This window comes from Rattus norvegicus, chromosome 7 (assembly GCF_021556685.1).
Source record: "Rattus norvegicus strain SHRSP/BbbUtx chromosome 7, alternate assembly SHRSP_T2T, whole genome shotgun sequence".
Classification (NCBI taxonomy): Eukaryota; Metazoa; Chordata; class Mammalia; order Rodentia; family Muridae; genus Rattus; species Rattus norvegicus.
Genome location: NC_141540.1, coordinates 132481432 through 132502500, shown reverse-complemented (window position 1 = coordinate 132502500; position 21069 = coordinate 132481432). Strand labels below are relative to the sequence as shown.

Genomic DNA, 21069 nt, shown 5'->3' with positions numbered 1-21069 from the left:
TTATGTTCCAGCCGAACCAAAGTGGTTTTGTTTTCTGTCTTAATTAAATAGTTTTCTTCAGTAGGATGCACGGGACCTTGCGTTTGCTAAGTAAGTGCTATCATTCCAGGACCAAAAGGGTTTTAAGCTGACTATAGTATACTTATAATAGAAGACATTCAGAAACATTGAACTATCAGACCTTTAGAAGCCTATTACATAGACGACGGTTTGAACTTGACGAGAAAATATTTTTCTTATATGTGTAAATAAAAGGAGGATGATTCATTTAGGTGAGGGGTCATCCAGAGGAAGAATGGGGAGATCTAGGCATGTAGGAAAGAGGCCAGGTGTCATCCAGTGAAGATGAGAGACTTGGAGTACGTCAGGCTCTGTGAATGGTCAGAGGTGGCAAACAGTGATTCTTTTACAGCGTTATACATTCAAAACTAGATATATACACTGTGGCAGTTTGTATAGGTTTAGTCCCCAGTCGATTCATATGTTTGAATGCTTGGCCATAGGGAGTGGCACCATTAGGAGGTGTGGCCTTGTTGGAGGAAGTGTGGCCTTGTTGGAGGGGTGTGGCCTTGTTGGAGGAGGTGTGGCCTTGTTGGAGGAGGTGTGGTCTTGTTAGAGGAGGTGTGGCCTTGTTGGAGGAAGTGTGGCCTTGTTGGAGGAGGTGTGTCACTGTGTAGGCAGGCTTGAGGACTCCTGTGCTCAGGCTCTGCCCAGTGAGGAAGAGAGAGCCTCCTCCTGGCTCCTGGCTGACTATGAAAGACAGTCTTCTCCTGGCTGCCTTTGGATCAAGATGTAGAACTCTAGGCTCCTCCAGCATCATGTCTGCCTGGGTCCTGCCATCTTTCTTCCAATGATGATAGGCCAGACCTATAAAACTGAGCCAGCCCCAGTTAAATGTTCACTTTCATAACAGTTGCCTTGGTCACAATTTCTCTTCACAGCAATAAAACCCCAAGACACACCCTGATGTGTAACATTTCTTGGGGTTTGCTTGTTGGAAACAAGCTTGTTGTTTGACTATACCCACTTACCTCAGAGTAAAATCATGTCTTACGAAGTAAGAAATATCAACAGATTTAAAAATAATTGTGATAGCACAAACTGAAATCTGGTAACTTACAAAGACGGCCTCTCACCTCTTTCAGTTTATTATGAGAGAGATGCAGCTTCTCTACTCTCGACCATATGTGTGGGTTTTCGCTCAAGTCTAAGGTGCTGATCTGATTCTTGCTAAAAATGAGTTCCCTTAAGTTCAGAGACTTCCAATGTGCAGGTCCCGGCAGGTGTTCAATGTTGTTGTGACTCATATCCAAGGACCGCAAGCTGGAACGACATGATGTCCCATTGAAAGCAGAGTAGGAGATTTCAAAGAAAGCAAAATGATAGCGCGAGGAATTTTACAAGACTGAGGCTAAGAAATTAACTTAAAACTGCGTCGGTTGCACAGAGGCGTGAATTTGAGATTGCATACTCATAAAGTACTTAGAAGAAAAGGCAGAAGTGAATGGCGATTATCAGAAACAAAACTGGTCATATTCCCTTGGGATGACAATGATGATGACCATGTATCGTGTATTTCCTTCATTATAAGAGAGGATCAGGGATGTTTTCACCAAGAAGAAAAAACTGCTTGAAGTGATATATTAGCCCTTGAATGGTACATGATGTGCATATATAAGAGGTTCACCTGCTCACTTGGTATTCATAAATATATATATGCATGTATATATATATGCATGTATATATATGCATGTATATATATGTATGTGTATATATACACATATATATGTGTGTATATACATGTGTGTGTATGTGTGTGTGTGTGTGTGTGTGTGTGTGTGTGTGTGTTTTATTTTCAAAGAAAGAAAAAAAATTTTTGGACCATAAAAATACTATCTCTCTCAAAAATAAAGAAATGATCAGTGCTTTTCAAATGCTCGTGGGGAATGAGAAATTATAACTAACAAATACACAAATTGTCATTGAGACTCTGCTTCCTCTATAAATTGTGCAGTTTCCACTAACCCCTCCTCCATGGATAGCTTTCATTCATTTCCAGGGTCTGTTCTAGAAGTAGTCCCTAGAGAGGTGAGCACACCATTTCACTAGCTAGTCTCGGTAAGCATGGGACCCAGCATGAATAAGCCGTGAACCCTGCTCACGTGGCAGTTTCTCAACTTTTCAGACCTCATTATTTCTGTGTACATTATGCTTCCTCTCAGTGTATTGGAAGCTTAATGAATGAATTCTAAACTCACATAGCAACACCATCTATCTAACAAGGAAGAGTTTGGGTCTACAAAGCAACATTTGTGTTCTTCTAAAAATAAATATACTATATATTGTTCTAGTTGCCATAGAAAAGTAAGTAAAAACTAGGAAAGGAATTTGGCTGTCTTAGATATTACATTCATTACTCTAACCTGCAATGGACTTGAGTCACTAGGATTTCGCAGAGCAGTATCTCTTTGTGTGCAATCTAGTTATCTCTAGCTGAATAACTATGTGTGTACTTGCAAAACAAGAGAAAATTTAAAACATGAACATAAAGTATGGAGATGTGTGCCCAACAATAGTGTTGATGAAATCAAGAGCTGGGTGATGGGAAGAAGGTGGGCATAAGAGATCATCTTTATGTCAGCCGTTTCCCAATAAATGATCTTAATGATTTGGGGGGAATATATTTAAAACATGTCTAATAGGAGCTACTATGTAAGAATTGAAAGTCTCAAGTTAAGCCTATCAACACAGATGAAGTATGACTTTTGGGGAGATGTTTTGTTTCCCTAGTAAGATTATAAAAAGGAAATGATAAACAGAAATTGTCCTACAAAATGATTAGGAAGATTAAGGAGAAGGCCCGTGGGGAACAATTAGAACAGGGAGTGGGGTTTTGCAGTTAGATTTGCACCAATGAGTCTGTCTAACATTCTCTGTGACTAGGTGGTGGTTGCTATTTACCTATAATATGAATATAAGTACATACAAACTGTGATTTTTTTATAATGCATGAATAAAGCTGTTCTTAAAATGTTCTTAAAATGACAATACACTTAAAACTGAATTAATGCTTGTTGTTTGGGTCTTTGAAGAAATTAGGAGGTCCCTTAACCCCAGCCACATCACTATGCAGATTTGTGTGTGTGTGTGTGTGTGTGTGTGTGTGTGTGTGTGTGAATATATGTATATATTCATTCCTAATCTTCATAGAAAATGTTACTGAAACAAATACAACTTCAGTTACCAATGTTCAGGCAACAAATGGATACCTGTGATCAGCTAAAACCCAAAAGAAATTAACAATCATCTGGTGAACATCCAGCCTTATTTGGCTATAGAATGCAATTACCAGTCAGATTATTCATATACAAAAGCATGAGAAGTTACTACAAAGGTTTAGAGATGTACCTTTTATCTACTAAAGAATCAAACTCTCATATACCAAAAAAGAATTGAGTACTGAGGGTTTTTTTGTTAATGTGAAGTGGGTTTATAAATGAATAATATATGATCACATCAAACCATTGCTCCTAAAAGTTATGCCGCAACTCATTCTGTGTGAAGTAAAGTAACAATGGACTCACTGTGGAAGACTGAAGATCGCTTCTGGAATGCACGTGAAAGAGTTTTGAGACAATTTTAAGCTAGTTATGGAAGACGGTAAGGCAGGCATTGCAGCTGAAGAAATAAAAAAGATAATAGACGTATCACTCATCTTCACTAGATTTCTGATAAACCTGTACAGACAGTTTCCAGTCATGTGTCACTTGTGTGGCTAACATTTTCATACTCACATAATAAAACAATTTTACTTTATAAGATAACAGTGTGGCCACTAAGTAATGAGTCCTCTGGTGCTCATAGATTGGTAGAATTAACGTTGTAACAATGACGATTCTACCAAAAACATTACAGATTCAATGCAATCCCAACCAAGATCCTGGCAACATCCTTCACAGAAATGGAAAAAATCCTTACATTTATATGGAACCATATAAGACTCCAGAGAGCCAAAGAAACCCCAAGGGTTACCATTCTAGATAAAATGTATGACAGAGCCATAGTAACTAAAATTGCACTGTGCTTGTGCGAAAACAGACATGCAGCTCAATGGAACAAAACAGAAAACCCAAGCGTGTGTGAACATCACCAGTGACATTTAATATTTGATGAAAATACTAGAAAGGCACACTGGCGAAAAGAACATCTTCAATAAATGATGCTGAAAAACAGGATAAATACAAGTAGAAGAATGAAATTAGGCCTTTATCTACTACGTTGGACAATATTGAGAGAGAGAGAGAGAGAGAGAGAGAGAGAGAGAGAGAGAGAGAGAGAGAAGAGCAAATGAATGGAGTAATGCTACTTAGAATGATAGCAACTTCTCCAAGAGCTGTAGGCTGTCTAAGTTCAGGAAACCTCCTTTTGAGTTATTGGTCAGGGTAGACTAAGAGACTCCTAAACCAACACAGGCTACTCCTGTTGCCATCTTGCTGCTGAAGACACAAAGTTCTTTGGACACATGACTTGGAGGACTCTAGCTGGATTTGACACCAAATGGGCTCCTTGAGAACTAGCTTCCGTAGTAGCAGCAGAAGGTGAAATGCAGTCATCCAAGGGAGGGGTCAGTAGTCCTACCTAGCAGTGAGGCCTAAGAACAACAATAAGCAAATGTCAGGGTCTACCTAACTGTGTACCCATATCTTGGTGGGAATTCCAAACTCTCTAATTGGATCTAAGGCCTGATCAACAGAAGAAAATCAATCCTGGTCTTAGAAGCCTAGATAGTCATGTATGAATAGTGGAGTCATGGATCTTGGAGGAGAACGTGTGACTGCCATTTTCCTAAACCAGTATAATTTCTAACTGCACTCTAAGTATGTCTCCTTATACCCACAGATAAGTGTGTCCCCACCCCTCATTAAAGAAGATTCGTCTTGCAAAGAAAGCCACAGTAGTTAAAATGCAGGTAAACATTGACTGTGGGGGCTAGCAAGTCCCCACTGATACACCTGTAATCGAACTCTTATGCTTGAGAATGTCTCAGAAGCAGGAACAGAAAGACTGTTAGAGCCAGAGGTCCAGGACATCTGATGCAGGATTGTGTCTTCAAGATATGACAGAGAAGCTATACCCATGACAGGTCAACAGCACAGCTACCTGAACGGGACCTGGACAATTTCAAAACCAGTTGACGTCCCAACATAGAGAACAGAACTCTCATGGGGTCCTACCTGCCTATGAAGATATACAGGCAGAAAACTCTTGAAAGAGGAAGATTAGTCCTTCCTAGGTGGCTATCCTACACCAAGAAGTCAATCCTAGAAACATGGACATACAAGCAACACTGAATAGACTCAGCAGGTTGCATTTACATGTTTATTTGCATATATGTAAATGCAGAGACGCGAGCTTACGGGAGGGGTTGGAGGGAGGAGAAAGGGGGAAGAATAAATAATTCAATTATATCTTAATTAAATAATTTACTTTAAAAATCTGTTCTTTAACAGCATTAGCAATGTTTGCACGTGCATGTAGGCAGCCACGGGAACTCTTTAGTTCAAGAGATGAAAATGAACAAGTGTGATGATCATTTGCATGCTGTGAGACCATAGTTTCTTTTCCTATGATAGCAGCAGTAGGCTGAGATTTTTTTTTTAAAACCACAGACAATTTTGAAAACATTTTAAAATGTGAGTCCACTGTCGGATCCCATTACAGATGGTTGTGAACCCCCATGTGGTTGCTGGGAATTAAGCTCAGGACTTCTGGAAGAGCAGTCAGTGCTCTTAACCACTGAGCCATCTCTCCAGCTCCAATGAAAATACAATTTTAAACAGTTTTCGTTGTGTAGAAAATGTGGGCAAAGAGGACCGAATTCCTCTCTTCCCCTCACCCCCCACCCCTGCCTCCCCACACAGCTTTCTCCTGCTACCAAGTCAGCATCAGTTCAGCTGTGACAAGGGGCCAATATTGACACAGCAGTGTCTGCAGTCAGTTTCGTCTGTGGTTTGACAAACAGGACATCTGTGCATCATCACTGTGTCTTCCTCTTCTCTCCCCTAGACCATGCTAACTGTAACTCTTTGGACTGGACCCACAGTTTTACCTTTCCCAGTATGTCTTATAAGTGGGATCAAGCTCCCCTGATCCCCTCTCATTAAATACGTGTCTACATTCTTTTCTCCAAAACCTTTCCCTGGCTTGACGGCTCACTTTCATCCTCAATCTGCCAAGTTGGTTTGCAGAACTTTGGGATACTTTACCTGAAACATCCCCTGTAACTCCCCTCCTAAAACACCTATCTGTGTCCCTTGAAGGCCTTGAAGGTGATGGTGAAATCGGACACTTACCGAGAAAATTCATGCGGGCACTGAAGCTCTCCACTTTCGGGCAAGCCTCGAGAAAGTCTTCAGGTAGGGATGGAATGTGGTTTTTACTAAGGTTTAAAATCTTCAGTTCCTTCAGGCTCAAGGGAGAACAAATCCCGGATATTTTGTTTCTAGTTGGGAAACGCAAAACCGAGGGTTAAAATGTGAATGCTAGTAGAATGTAAAGGTATTAAATTAATCTAAGCTCTAAGGACAGCTCAAAGCATATGTAAGCCTCTTAAAATTAATTGTGAGGATTCCAACTGACAAAATGGCCTTAATTATCAACCGCATTCACCCTTGGCCATGCTTACTTCAAACTCATTGTTACAGAAATAGCACCATCGTTTCTCACTCCTGCTAAGTTCAGTGCAATGTGATTTTCCTTGCTGCCTTAGTGGGTCCGTTCTTACCCTTCCAGTAGGAGCTGCTCCAGTTTCTCCACCACTTGGTCCAGGTTCTCTGGGATGGAAGAGAGCTGGTTGTAGGACAGGTTAAACTGTTTGAGGCTTGGACACTTCACCACAGGGTCTAAAACTACTGTTGGTCCGATGTCATTTCGAGAGGCGTCTAGGTGGATAACACTTGGCATTTTCAACATGAAGGAGGGAAAGGTGGCGAATTTGTTACTGTGCAAATCCAGATGTGTCAAGCACTTCAGAGTCTGGGAAGAAAGAAAGTTAAATATCCCATACTGAGCATTTGAGAGATAAGTCCAGCCCGGTTCTGGCTTCCCTAACATTGGTTAACTGGAACCATCTGGAATTTTTTTTTTAATTGAAAATACAAAGCTTGTTGGAATGTCAGCACACTTAGTAGGTCAACAATTCCTGCTATAGTGTGAGTTAAAACAGGGGAAATTCCATAAGAGACTGTCAAAGGCAGGCTTAGAAATATAATTTTGAGACCTCAGTTCAGCTTACTTATAGAAATTGCTTCTGCGAATTGCAAGACGGAGTCAGGGCTACTGCAATGCTATCCACCATGCACGGTTAAGCCTACCAGAAGCAGGCTGTCCTGTGGGGTAACTCATATTCAAGTGTGTAAGAATTTCGGAAAGGCTGTGTGAAACCCAAAGTAACGGGGTAATGGTTGCCCCAGCTCTGAAAGACAGACGTAACTGTAGGGGTACACTGTTATAAAAAAAATGTCTGCCATTCTGAGAATGTAACTTTGTCTGCTGCTCCCAGCCAGAGTTAGCAAAGGCACCCTGAGATCACTTAACACCAAGGGCTGCTATCCTGTTGTGTATTCAGTCCGTTTGTGCAAACCTTCCTGAAGCTGAGGCCCTTGAACACTGCTCACGTCGAGGTGACCTCAGTGACCCACGTTTTCACTGCTACTTCATACCTGTAATTTTGCTACTGTTATGGATTATAATGTAAACATCTGATATGCAGGATAGCTGACATGCGGCCCCTGTGAAAGGGTCATATGTCCCCCTAAAGGGGTCACCACCCGCAGGTTTGGGAACTGTGCTTTAAGAGAATCATGTCACAGCCAACTTTCCTTGCCTTGGATTTCCTATAAGATCAGCTTTTACAAACAAAGCCAAAGCAATGTTATAATCTTAAATTCTGTACTCTCCCAAGGCCCTAAACCAAGCGTAATGCATGTGCATATGCATACTGTGGTGATGAATGCCAGAAATAGGATATATGTCAAAATACACTTTATAAAACAAATATCTACCATAGGAGTTGGACTCCAGATGGCTATGGGTTGGTAAGTTCGTTTGCAGGACTGCGTGCTCTCAGGTCAGTGGGGTCACCAGGAGTCTGTAATGCTTTATTCCTTGTAAAACTCCTAAAGATTTCTCGAAATGATCCCTTATCCCTTCCCCTACACGATGCTTCCTGTACTGTTCAATCCAAACAGAGCAAACGCTCTTTGCAAGGGAGATTACAGGCGTCATGGGGAAAGGAGAGGAGAGTTCAAATCTGAGCTAGCTCTAGGAAGAACCACTCCAAGAGGAAGCCTTTAATGTCTGCCCTTAAGGTGACACGGACACATTCCCGGTACTCGGGCGTTCTTACAAATGTGTTTATACAGATGTGCTTAGCCAAGCAAATGGGTAGGGTCATGTGGTGCCCCGCAGGGTCTTGGAAGTTACAAGGCAAACAGACTTTACCTCACACAGCTGTTGTGGGAAGCTCGTGAGTGAATTCTGGTGAAGTTCCAGCTTGGTGAGATGCTCCAGGTGGCTACTGAGGCAACACTTCTGGCCCAGAGCATCAATATCTTTCAGTTCGTTGGCAGAAAGGTCTAAAGACGTGATGTGTTCTCTCTCAGAAGCCAGAGAAGAAGAGCTATCTGATTGTCTCGTATGGGACTGCAGCCTTGAGGATCCTTGTTTTTCCCAAACAACAAAAGGCAAAAATGTAAACGCACAGTTGAATTAGCCTGTGAAAATGGACTGAGCCCTCTTTACCTCAGGAGGCAGGCTCTACAAGAGCACCAAACAGTAGAGCATACCCTCTAGTGGTTAGAATGCAGAGAGCAGCAAACCGTGGAGCGTGCCCTCTAGTGGTTAGAATGCAGAGTGCACCAAACTGTGGAGCGTGCCCTCTAGTGGTTAGAATGCAGAGTGCACCAAACTGTGGAGCGTGCCCTCTAGTGGTTAGAATGCAGAGTGCATAAGAGTATTTAACATGGGTGGAGTGAAAACAAGAACTATGGATGAAAAGGAAGAATGGGGCTGGGGAAAACATAATTTGGATTTCAGAAAACTCATGAAAACGTGAGTCTGATAACAGTCCTAAAAAGTAGATTTTAGTAGCCTCTTTGATCATTAAGCGAATACATATGAAAGCTGTGTTAAGTTCAAATAGGCAGCAAATTTTTTTAAAAAATTAAGTAATCAAAACGAATTAAACAAAACAATAGATTCCGCCCCAAATATCTATGTAACTAAACTCATTTCCTCGTACTTACTGAGAGACTCATCTGAGGACAGTATTTTTCTTTTTCGTCTCAGTAGATCTTCGTGATCAAAAACAGGACCCTATTAAATCAATAATGACTTAAATAAAATTTCTATCATTTGTTATGTCACCTTTTTTTTTTATTTTGAGAGGAGACCGTTTCTAAGTAGAAGCAACTAAGAAATGAAATTATTGCAGAAAAACAGGCAAGAGCAGAGAGCTCAAAAATGAAAATAAAACTTCATATTACTGCCCAACTATCCTGTGTATTGACCCTTGCCCCTTGGTATCATGTACTTATAGAAGGATCAGATTGGCCTAGAACTCAGTACCCTCCAGACTTGGCCTTCTGACAGCTGTGACTTCAGAAGCGTCAGCAGACCGTCGTGTTTTTAAGTTTTAAGTATGAAGAAATGGAAAGGCACAAGTTGAGGCAGAAATTTTACACAATCAATTCCATCAACCGACTAAAGTAAGTCTGTAACTACCTAATCTGTAATTACAACTGTCATATACAAATCCTGGGACCTAATTTATTCTTGTTTGGCTACAATCACTCTCTCTACTCATCTTCATATGAATTCAAACTAAGGTAAGCAAAAATAACTTGTCTTTTGTTTAATTCTATTTTCAAATGTCACATTCTTTACCAGGCACAATAAGATACATACATATGAGACACTTAGCAGGGGTGGGGTGGGGGTCTCAATAGGCTGAGCTTACGGAAATGAAAAGTAAACATGTTTAGACCTATACAGCTCAGCTTTCTTCAGACAATCTTCTTTTTCTATTTATTAATTTTGAGTGATAGATGTTGGGTGAGGTTGACATGCCTGGGCACGTGTGTTAGGTCAGAGGACAGCTGTCTCCTTCCACCTTGCTGTGATTCCCAAGGACTGTGGTCAGCAGGAGTGTCCAATGGGTCCCCCCCGCTGAACATCTCAGAAGCTTTTTGCAGCAAGTGGTGACTAGTCAGAGACTTAACAAAGGAATATGAGACGATGGCATGCCCTGCCCTAGATGGGGCAACTACATCCACCCTCTCCAAGGCTCAGGGAGCATCTTGAAAGAGAGGGCAGAAAGAACAAAGGAGCTGGAGGGTGGGGAAGTTGGTTTCTAAGAGACTCCTTCTTGGTCGGATGCAGCCATTGCACTTCTGAACACTGTGCTGTGGTTGACCACATAAGTCATGCATAAAACTGAGCCTGCCAACATTTCGTCATGGAAGGGCTCATGAGGCTCCACCCCTCCCTGGGGGACTAATGATAATTAATGGTGACTGGAGGAATGGGTGTAACCTCCTTCAGTGATGCTGCCACTGATGGGTGACCATGATCCAACCAAGGCTACTGCAAGCTGTCCTAATTAAACTCACACACAAACACACACACACACACACACACACACACATCCACACACATCCACATACATACACACATACACACACATATATACACACACACACACATACACACATACGCACATATATACACACACAAACACACACATACATACACACATTCACACACATACATACACACATGCACATAGACACAGACACACACATGACACACACACAGACACATACAGAGACACATACAGACACACAGAGAGACACACACAGACACACATGACACACACATACAGACACACAAGACACACACAGACACACACATGACACACACACAAACACATACAGAGACACACACAGACACACAGAGAGACACACACAGACACACATGACACACACATATAGACACACACAGACGCACAAGACACACACATACATACACATACACTTACACATACACACATACACATACACATACATACACACATAGACACAGACACACACATACACACACATACAAATACACACACATGACACACACAGACACACACAGACACACATGACACACATACACATACACATACGCATACATACATACACATACACACACATACAAATACACACAGAGACACACATGACACACACACATATACATACACATACACATACATACATACAAACACACACACACACACATGAGACATGAAAGTAGGAGGGAGGTTGTTAGGGAGAAGAGTTTTAGCAGGAGAGAGAGAAAGTTGAGAGATGGATATAGGGAGTGAAAATGGCTAAAAGTTCATTATATTTATATATACAACTGTCAAAAAAGAAAATAAATAAGTGAATTAAATAAAGAGTAGAACATGGGGAGATAGGAAGGCTGGCAAAGAAATGCAAGCTGAGCCAACGGTACAAAGTTTGAGGAACCAGAGGAAGGCAGGAAGGCATCTCTGTTGTACAGCACGGCTGCTGCACGCTCAGGAGGAGGAGCCTTGAAAGTGCACAGCGTGCAGCACCATCTTCAAAAACCAAAATAAAATCCTCACAGCCAGAGGTCAGAAAGATTGAATCTGAAAACACCGGACATTTAAAAATTCCTAAGGAGATTACAGACGAAAGACTGTGTCAGATAAAGGGAATCTATGGTGCTTTTGTCTGTGCCAGCAGGACAGTAAATTACGTGAGGTAGACGTGCTAATTTACTTTATTGCAATAATCATTTCATATTATAAGCCTTAAACACATATAATAAATAGATACAAATGAAGGGCTTCTATTGGAACAGAAATCGTCAGCACCGCATTGTGATCAAGCTTCAAGCACAAGTCAGCATTAACCCTTCAAAGTAAACCTAAAAGGAGTGTAACTCTCAGTATGGAGCCCTGTGTGGAAATGTGTCTTTCCATGAAAAAAATACAAGTGTACATGTGTGTGTGTGTGTGTGTGTGTGTGTGTGCGTGTGTGTGTGTGTACTGTGTGTGTGTACTGTGTATGTGTGAATATGTGTATGTGTGTCTGTGTGTATGTGTGTGTATATGTGTGTATGTGTGTGTGTATGAGTGTTATATGCATGTGTGTGTACTTGTGTATGTGTGTGTCTGTGTGTGTGTATCTAAGTTATAAATTAATACATTTTCATGTGTACTCATTTGTGTATCAGGTAACTCCCTGCCAATCACGCCTAGCTTTTCAGGAGTTCAGCCATCAAGGGACTGTCAGGACCAAACACTTAACGTAGACACCGCACAACTTACCAAGGAACTGGAGTGCCTCTGAGCATTTGGTGAGCAGCGCTGCAGAGCTAGGTCCCTGTAAACTTCTCCTACACTAACTGAGTTGGACTTCTTCTTCACCAGAAAGGAGCTCTCGCTGCCTGTTTTGAAGTTGAAGAGTAACAGCAACGTGAGAAAGATCTGAGCGTCATCAGTCAGCCACAGAAGTCTAAATATTTCCATTAATAGAAGCTGCATGGGCTCGGCGGTAAAGAGTGCTTATCACACAGACATGAGGACCAGAGTTTGGAAACTGATAGCCATAAGTCATGTGGTCCTGAGCACATGTGTAACCCCAGCACTGAAGGGCACAGTGTAACCCAGCACTGAGGGGCACAGTGTAACCCCAGCACTGAAGGGCACAGTGTAACCCAGCACTGAGGGGCACAGTGTGACCCCAGCACTGAAGGGGCACAGTGTAACCCAGCACTGAAGGGGCACAGTGTAACCCCAGCACTGAAAGGCACAGTGTAACCCCAGCACTGAAGGGCACAGTGTAACCCAGTACTGAGGGGCACAGTGTAACCCCAGCACTGAGGGGCACAGTGTAACCCAGCACTGAGGGGCACAGTGTAACCCCAGCACTGAAGGGCACAGTGTAACCCCAGCACTGAGGGGCACAGTGTAACCCAGCACTGAGGGGCACAGTGTAACCCAGCACTGAGGGGCACAGTGTAACCCAGCACTGAGGGGCACAGTGTAACCCTAGCACTAAGGGAAAGGGGGCAGACACAAAAGGATTTGATGGGACTTATTGGCTTCCAGCCTAGTGGAAAAGCTAAGTTCCCAGCTCAGTGAGATAGATACCCTGCTTCCAAGAAGTAAGGCAATGAGCCTTATGTATACCTGATACTCCATGGAAATACACTTCTGCATACAATATACACACAAGCATCCACACAAGGAACACCATACTTCCCTTTGAATGTGAAAATAAAAATGCTGAACGATGTTGGTGTTTCAGTTAAAACCCAATGAGTGTTTTCTTTCTTTGGATTGTCAATGGAACCCCTGTGGTAGAGTCAGCCTTGAGTGCTGACTAGTGGCTAGCAGGTCTGTGTCTCACAGTTGTTCAGGGTTCAGAAGGAATAAGCCAAGAAACCCGACAGTCACACATTTTACCGTAAACATAGTACAGAGGACAAAGGAAAAAAGCAAAAAAGTATGGCCAATGGTTTTTCCATTTCTCTATACCCTCTCATAGATTTTTTAAGGTTGGTTTTAAATATTAAAAATAGACCTTAGACTACTGGACATTCAATGATCTCGAATATAATTCACTTGGATTTCATACTTGGGGCTTAAATGGCATTCATTTTTTAAATCATTTATTTTTGGTTTTTGGCAGTACTGGGGGCTGATCTCAAGACATCATAATTCATGTACTCTAGGCAAACTCTTATCATTGACCGAGAACTATGATTAGCATAGGCAAGCACATGTATCATTGAACTCATGATCAGCAATAATTCTTTTAAGAGTAAGAGCTGAAGATGCCAGAGATTATGAGTTTTCAAAAACAAAGCTGAAAATAGAGTCATAATTTTCAAAGATAAATATTGAAGAACTGTGAAAAAAATATAAGATTTTCAATCCTACTACTTTTTAGCTTAGGGGAAAAAAGAATTACTTCTAGGTGCTTGATAAATTCAACAGACCAATACTAATGTCACAAGGTATAATATAAATCTTGATATAAGCCCACTGGTTCAATATTTAAGTTTAACTCATTCTATGGTACACATTTTTAATTAAATTTTTAAATAAAGGAGTTGAGAAAATGGCTGAGTGAAAATACCTGCTACCAAGCCTGACGACCTGAGTTCAAACCCCAGGGACCGCAAATGAGAGGACTGAACTGAATCATGCAGATGCTCCTCTGACCGCTGTGTGTGCATTGTGCTCTGTACATCCTATGCAAGTCAGTGGCCCAGACGGAGCATGGGCAAAGCACAGAGATACAGATGTGTTAAAATGTCATGATGAAGCCTGTCAATCTATACACTTACAACAAAAAGAGAGTAAGATCTAACAAATCTCTTAACAATTTCAAACAAAGGGAATAGTGTTAAATGGTAACGTCTACCATCCTATTTCTTGCTTTATCCGTTTCAAAAGTTATGCCGAGTGAGTTCTTAAAATAGTAACACTTTTTTTAAAAACCATAATAAAGTTAAGAACTAACTTTCCAAGTGTGGTCCAGACCCTTTACTTAGAATTTCTTGATTTCCTACCTGTAACCCTGAAAGGCTGGCACGGTTAACTTATAAATGTTAAGAAAGTGACAGAGCCACAAAAACCTACTGGTGGCAGGGCACGGACAGCATCTCCAGTGTGAGAGTTATCTCGCCCTAAGCATGGACACTCCCAAGCCCGTTTCCCCAATGAGTTGGAGCAGGATTTTAGTGCGAGCTCTCAGAGTTCAATGCCAGTGTGTAGATGTGAGCCACAGCGAACCTTTGTTTAAAATAGATACCTTCGCTATCCAGATCGTCACTCTGGCCAAACACACTGTCCATAGAAGAGTCGGGAATGAAGGTCCATTCGCCAAATTTCGCCAGCGCATCCTCAGAGAAGTTGCCCTCACTGCCTGAGGCCACGCCTTCTTGAAGAGTGTTTCTCATCTGATACCGGAGCACTTTCCTCGCTAGGACAGACCCCGCGTCTTAAAAGAAATCAACCCGTAGCTTAGAAATCAGTAATTACCCAGCATAAACGTACCTTTCACAAGCTCCCTATACACATCTCGCGCTATTAAAATGTCTCCTTGCAGAATCACTTTACTGTGTACAATGCTAGTGCATATTTGCCATACGATTTTCTCGGTTTCAATCCAATCTTAGTATTCGTGCTGCAGCTGTAAGAGCCTTGGGTATAGTGGCCATTTTCAGTCATGAACCTAACTTAATTCGGGGAAGAGTTGGGACTGTAAAGCCAGGCAGACATGTGTGATGCACCTTGCAAGCCGGTTAAGCTCTGTAAGGACAAATCAGTTCACCCAGAGTAAACAGATGATATGTTCAGGACAGGATTATAGAAAATTAAATAACGTCATGCTTGTGAAATCTTACTAAAATACAACAATGCTAAAAAAATGTAATAAATAAAATGTGTTCAGCGGCTCAGGAGATAGAATTTTAACACCTGTGCTGGCTAATTTTATGCCAACCTGACACAAGTTAGAGTCGTCCTGAAGGAAGGGAGCCTCAATTGTAAAACTGCCTCAATGAGACTGGACTGTGGAAAAGCCTGTAGGGCATTTTCTTAATTCGTGATTGATATGGAAGGGCCCAGCCAACTGGGTTGTACCCTCCCTGGGCTGATGATCCTAGGTGCTACATAAAAGCAGGCTGAACGAGGCAGGAGGAGTAAGCCAGTTAGCAGCCATCTCCATGGCCTCTGAATTAGCTTGCCTCTGAGAGGCTTTAATGAAAATAAAACCTTTCCCCTTCAAGCGCCTTAGGGTGAATTTCAACCCTAAGACAATGAATGCTCTTCTCAATTTTTCATTACATTTTATATTTATTTTATACCAAGAAGAAATGTGCTGGCAGTCGCCATCGATCTACAGAAACCGTAGAAGATATCTTCAAATATTTTTTCGTGGCTCACATAAAGCACAATATGTGAGTTGGTCAAATAAACCCGGAGAAACGTTCCAATGCTGCGAGCCCAAAATTTTCCTTCAGACAAACCACCAATTGGCATCGTGATTTTATCTTCCAGCCAAATGACGTCAACGTTTTAAAGATGACGTCAAGATCTTGTCACTGTAAGATCGTCACATGAAACTGAGGGGACACTAAGTCTCCATCCAGGGCCACCAAGCCGTTTTGTCAGAAATCAGAGGACAAGGATGGGCAAGGTGGCTCATATCTATAATCCCAGGGCTCAGAAGGCAGCGGTGGGCTGGCCTTCAAGTTCAACCTGCTCTTCTTAGAGAGTTTCACGGCAGCCTGGACTACATAGACACACACTGAAGAAAAGCTGGTATACAGATGGGGGTGTGGGGAGGAAAAGAGAAGATCGAAGAAGAGGAGGAAGGAGAGGAGGGAGGGGAAAGGGGGAAGAGGAGGGGCGTCATTGGCAGAACTATTTTCCAATACAGTGTTCTATTTTCACATAAATGTGATGAACACAATCCAATGGAATTTTCAGCAATCAAAACACCATTACAATGTGAAATTTGTAATCCCTCCTTGAACAGGTTCATACATTATTGCCCAGGCTGGCCTCACAGTTCCCCTGTCTGAACCTCTCTGGTTCATTTCCATCCACCTTTAAATTTGCTGCATGCTTCTCCTACGTGACTGCCAAGGAGTCACCGGATGAGTATCCCATGCTTTTGTTTGTTTGTTTGGTTGGTTGGTTGGGGTTATTCTCTTTTTTGTATTTCTCTCTTCCCCCTAATCTTTTAAAAATATTTATTAATAGTTTCAATGAATATCCTGATGCATAAAAATCTGTACCCTGGATGTCTAAGAACGCATCATAAGTAAACAGAGTATCTTTCCCTATACAAACAAAACTGTGTATATTAGATTTTAAAAGTTCAAAAGTACACGAATTGAAAACATCAGAAGATAGTGCAGAATGTCCTCAGGAAGAACAACTTTAATTACTGCTGATATGTGAAGTGCTTTCTATATAACATGTGCTTTCTGTATAATTTACTACCAACTCATCCTTGCTAATTTAGAAATATCCAGTGATTATATATTATATGCAAAACAGTAGCATAGATACTAAGATTCCAACAGTGGACAAAACTAACTTTGGCTTCACCATGCTTCTAATCTACCAAAAAGGTTGTGAAAAGAACAAATACACTTATCTACCATGATGACTTAGTTCCTGTACAGTGGACCAGTGGAATGGCGTTTGCGTACCATGCACTAAGTCCTAGGTTCAAAACAATGCTATTGACTATACTTAAAGTAGGAGTTACACAGACATTCTTATTGGTACTTACTTGTTTGTTTCCTCAAATTAGATGACTTATCTGGAAATAAAGGGCCTAGCCAAGAAGGATCAAGTTTTCCTATGCAAAATCCTCCAAGGCAAATGCTGTTGTTGGCCAGGTCCAGGGCAAGTCTCCTCAGGAGTAAGCTGATGACCTGGTTGTCGCCCTTTTGGATGCTTACTGTCAGGGCTTTCCGTACATCTTGTTCACGGCACCCACTGTTAAGCAATAGTTCCACCAATTTAGGGCTGCTCTCTTTCTCACATACCTAGTTTTACAAAAAAGAAGAGGAAGTGGACACAGAACTTGAATCTCTTTGGCTAAACAGAAAAAAAAAATGGATCTTGCTAGGGTCAATCTTTATACCTCAAATTTAGGTTGAAATGATATGAAATATGGTAAAACTTATTCTTACAATAGGCAGGGAAATAAAATGAAGTTATTGCCGCAGATAGAAGACTAGCATAAATCTAATTGTCTTGCAGCTGCCCCATCAATGGTTTGAAGAGGCCTCATCACCCTTTCAAGTGGACATTTCTGGTTTCTTTAACAACTCTGTTGTGTCATGTGATGTTTTCCTGCAAGCTGTCTTGTGAGAGGGTATGTGATGTTTTGCTGAAAACAAAGACTTGAGAGGCTGAGCGATGTTTAGAAAGGATATAAACAGAATTCCGCAAACAGTGAGAGGGTGCTCTTGCATTGCAACTCCAAGCAAACTTCGTTGGTCTTCCTTGGTCTTCACTTCGTAGAATCACTCCAAAGAACTTCTCGGGATATTCAGGCCACTTCCACTGACTTGTGCCAATTGTTTTTGCACAACCTTGCTGTTTTTGTAAGACCGAAACTAACTCATGTTTGATGTTTACTATTGCACTGGACTGCTGGTATCCTGACGATAAAGAGTGGAATTGCCCTCAGGGAACTACTTCTAAACAGGTCCACAAAAACCTTTTCCTATCAACCTCAAGGAAGAAAGGAGGCTCATGGGACCCAAAAAACTGCCCAGTCTCAGAAGACCTGGAGATCTCAGAAGCCAGAAAGTTACACGTTGTACAAGGCCCCTCCCCAAGGCTGTCCCCGATAGTGGACAACATCTGGGATGCAAAGACTCTCTACTGGACCTTCCTTTGTGTTGGGCTGGGAGTTCCAGGGATACAGCTGTCATGGGTCGTCACCCATTGCTGGGGTGGGCTTTCCCATAACGCAGCTGTCTTTGAGTTATTCATGCTCCTATAAATAACTCCAGTAAGTTCATTGGTTTAGAGGGTAGACTTAGATGGAGATGCTCCATGTTGACAAATGCTTGTTTTAGACTCCTGAGTAAGAGTCACAAAACAATACTATGAATTCAACATTCTTGACAATGCAAAGATGAACACCATACATTTCTATTACAGTGCATGATATAAAATATTTTAGAATTTAAATTTAAAACCTAAAATATAATGGAAACATACATTAAACTCTCATGGACCTACGGGGATAAATCTTGATTTTTGTCTCAGGTTTGGATGTATAGGAAAGGATTTAAGAAATATTTTTATTGGAGTTTGAAGGAAGAAGATGACCAGTTATGTGCTTTCGTTGACCAAGAAGGAAGGCCGAGAAGAAAAGGAAAATCAGTATGGGGGTGGCTAAGAACAAATGAATGCCAATTCGAACCCAGACTCTTCAAGTTACTGTAAGGAACGACAAGTCCTGCCCAGCCCCTGTGATCTTTCCCTCCACAGATCTCATAGTCATGCCACCTGTACCCACACTACCCACAACCAGGCACCAGATCACAGCCACATAGCACAGGTCACATCCGAAGCCAATTCTTCATGGTGCAGGACCTCCCTTCCCTTAGACATCCCACTTAGTCTGAAACTACTGAAGCATTTTTGTTGTCAAGACAATAGCAAATCTCGCCTGGCAGACAATTTTCAGCATTGCCTTTTTCTCAAGTCCCCTCTTCCACCCCAACCCCCCAAACCTACTGTTTGGTCCTGTGACTTAGATAAAAAGGTGTCATTAAGAAGCATTGTTTTATAGGATGTTTCTCTGATCCAATCACTGCTTGTTAAACTTTCCTAGAGGCTTCATTGCCCCGGAAGCCTTTCCCTAAGGGGCCACCCACCCCTCCAGGCAAGGGTTCTTATATTTTCACCATAGGAGCTCCTTGCCCCTGCAGCCAAGGGCTCAATAAGTCATGGTGTTGATCAGGATGCTGTACAAACATCACCTACCCTGGTCTACAGCTCTTCAAGTGTGCCCTGTTCTTACACTGGATCTATGCAGGAGAGCTTGCTCACTATTTCCAAGGTGAAATCATTTTGTTGTACCAGATATTGCTATAGACAAGCCTACTTCTGCCTTTTGACATCAACAATGCCCTAGAAAACCTTCCTTTTCAGTGTCTTACCATGCAACCTCTTATATGCTACAGCTATTTAAAGCATTTACTTCTTATGAACTAGCCAACCAAACTGTCTCTCTTTCAGATTCCCTTACCCTGCCTAGCTACTTGTTTACACTCAAGGATAGGACTGTATACAACCAGCACTAACCCATGAATGTACTTTGAGAAAGACCTACATACAGGACAATACACAAAACCACTCTTCTTGTTGGTCTAATCTGTGACTATTGGCCCTGGAGTGTGGGGAAGAAAATACCTAAGACAGTAACTTAAAGAGTGGTTCATTTCCTATCTGACCACAAACAAAGATAGATTGCAAAATCAAATGTGTCGTGACCCACAGTAGAAAACAGGTCCATTAATCTCTACCAATATATATTTCTGGGGTCTCCAAAGATATTTAATCATTAATTGTGACCAATCTTAAGGACATTCATGAAAATGCTGTGAAAACTGTCTTCACTCCCCAATGCCTTCCTTGTGATTAAACAAATCAACAAAAGCCCAATTAAAAATATATCTTTCATAGAGAAGACACAATAAAAACTTGTGTCATCCAGACATTTCTGTCTCCGATACAATTGTTCTGCCCTTAGCTCCTCTGGTGCTCTCAGCCCCCCTTCCCCCCTTCTCATTTCTTCCAGAGTTCAACAATTCCAACTCCAGATGGTTCTACAAGTAGACAGTGCCTACCATGAGAGAGAGAGAGAGAGAGAGAGAGAGAGAGAGAGCGCGAGAGAGAGAGAGAGAGAGAGAGTGTGTGTGTGTGTGTGTGTGTGTGATATATTCAAAGAGCAGCCTCTGATCAAATGATAACCTGAGTACCCTATAACCTTGCAATCCACTGACACCCCAATTCAGCAGGAAGGTAGACTTTTGTTTTGATGCTCTTTAATCTACTAGGTCCCACACCTCATTATTTTGGTAAAATAGTTCATTTAACTCTTTATGTAAATGAAAAGACTAGGGTATTTAGAATCCAGACCTTCTGAGCACAGCTGCAAAGAGCTGAGAGACATACCCAACTCTGAAACGAAGGTGGTTTCTACAAAAAGTTCATAGATATGGCCTTTTCCCTCTGGTCATGACATGCTCACCTTGTTGTCATCCTGAGGCCAAGAATAGTTTCTTGGTAATAGTTATGGAGTAAAAGACTATTGAAGGCAGACACAGGACCTTCAACTGGGATTATAACCACTACTCCCTCCTGCCCTATCCCCAGCTGCAAGTGATCTTGGGAGATACTAGGATAGGTAGGGAGTAGAAGGTTTACTGAGGGGGTGGGTG

At 41.7% G+C, this 21069-nt stretch overlaps 1 protein-coding gene across 3 annotated transcripts in view; it reads right to left on the bottom strand.

The window, feature by feature from the left end:
* Window positions 1-21069, bottom strand: part of Lrrk2 (leucine-rich repeat kinase 2) — a 156671-nt gene that overhangs the window by 84717 nt on the left and 50885 nt on the right. For all 3 annotated transcript variants that reach the window (XM_087556714.1, XM_087556716.1, NM_001191789.2), the window contains 9 exon segments: window positions 17391-17649; window positions 14895-15083; window positions 12401-12519; window positions 9306-9375; window positions 8503-8720; window positions 6785-7035; window positions 6354-6502; window positions 3585-3678; window positions 1137-1323 (listed from right to left, as the gene is read on the bottom strand). In XM_087556714.1, the coding sequence (XP_087412840.1) occupies window positions 1137-1323; window positions 3585-3678; window positions 6354-6502; window positions 6785-7035; window positions 8503-8720; window positions 9306-9375; window positions 12401-12519; window positions 14895-15083; window positions 17391-17649 (1536 nt within the window).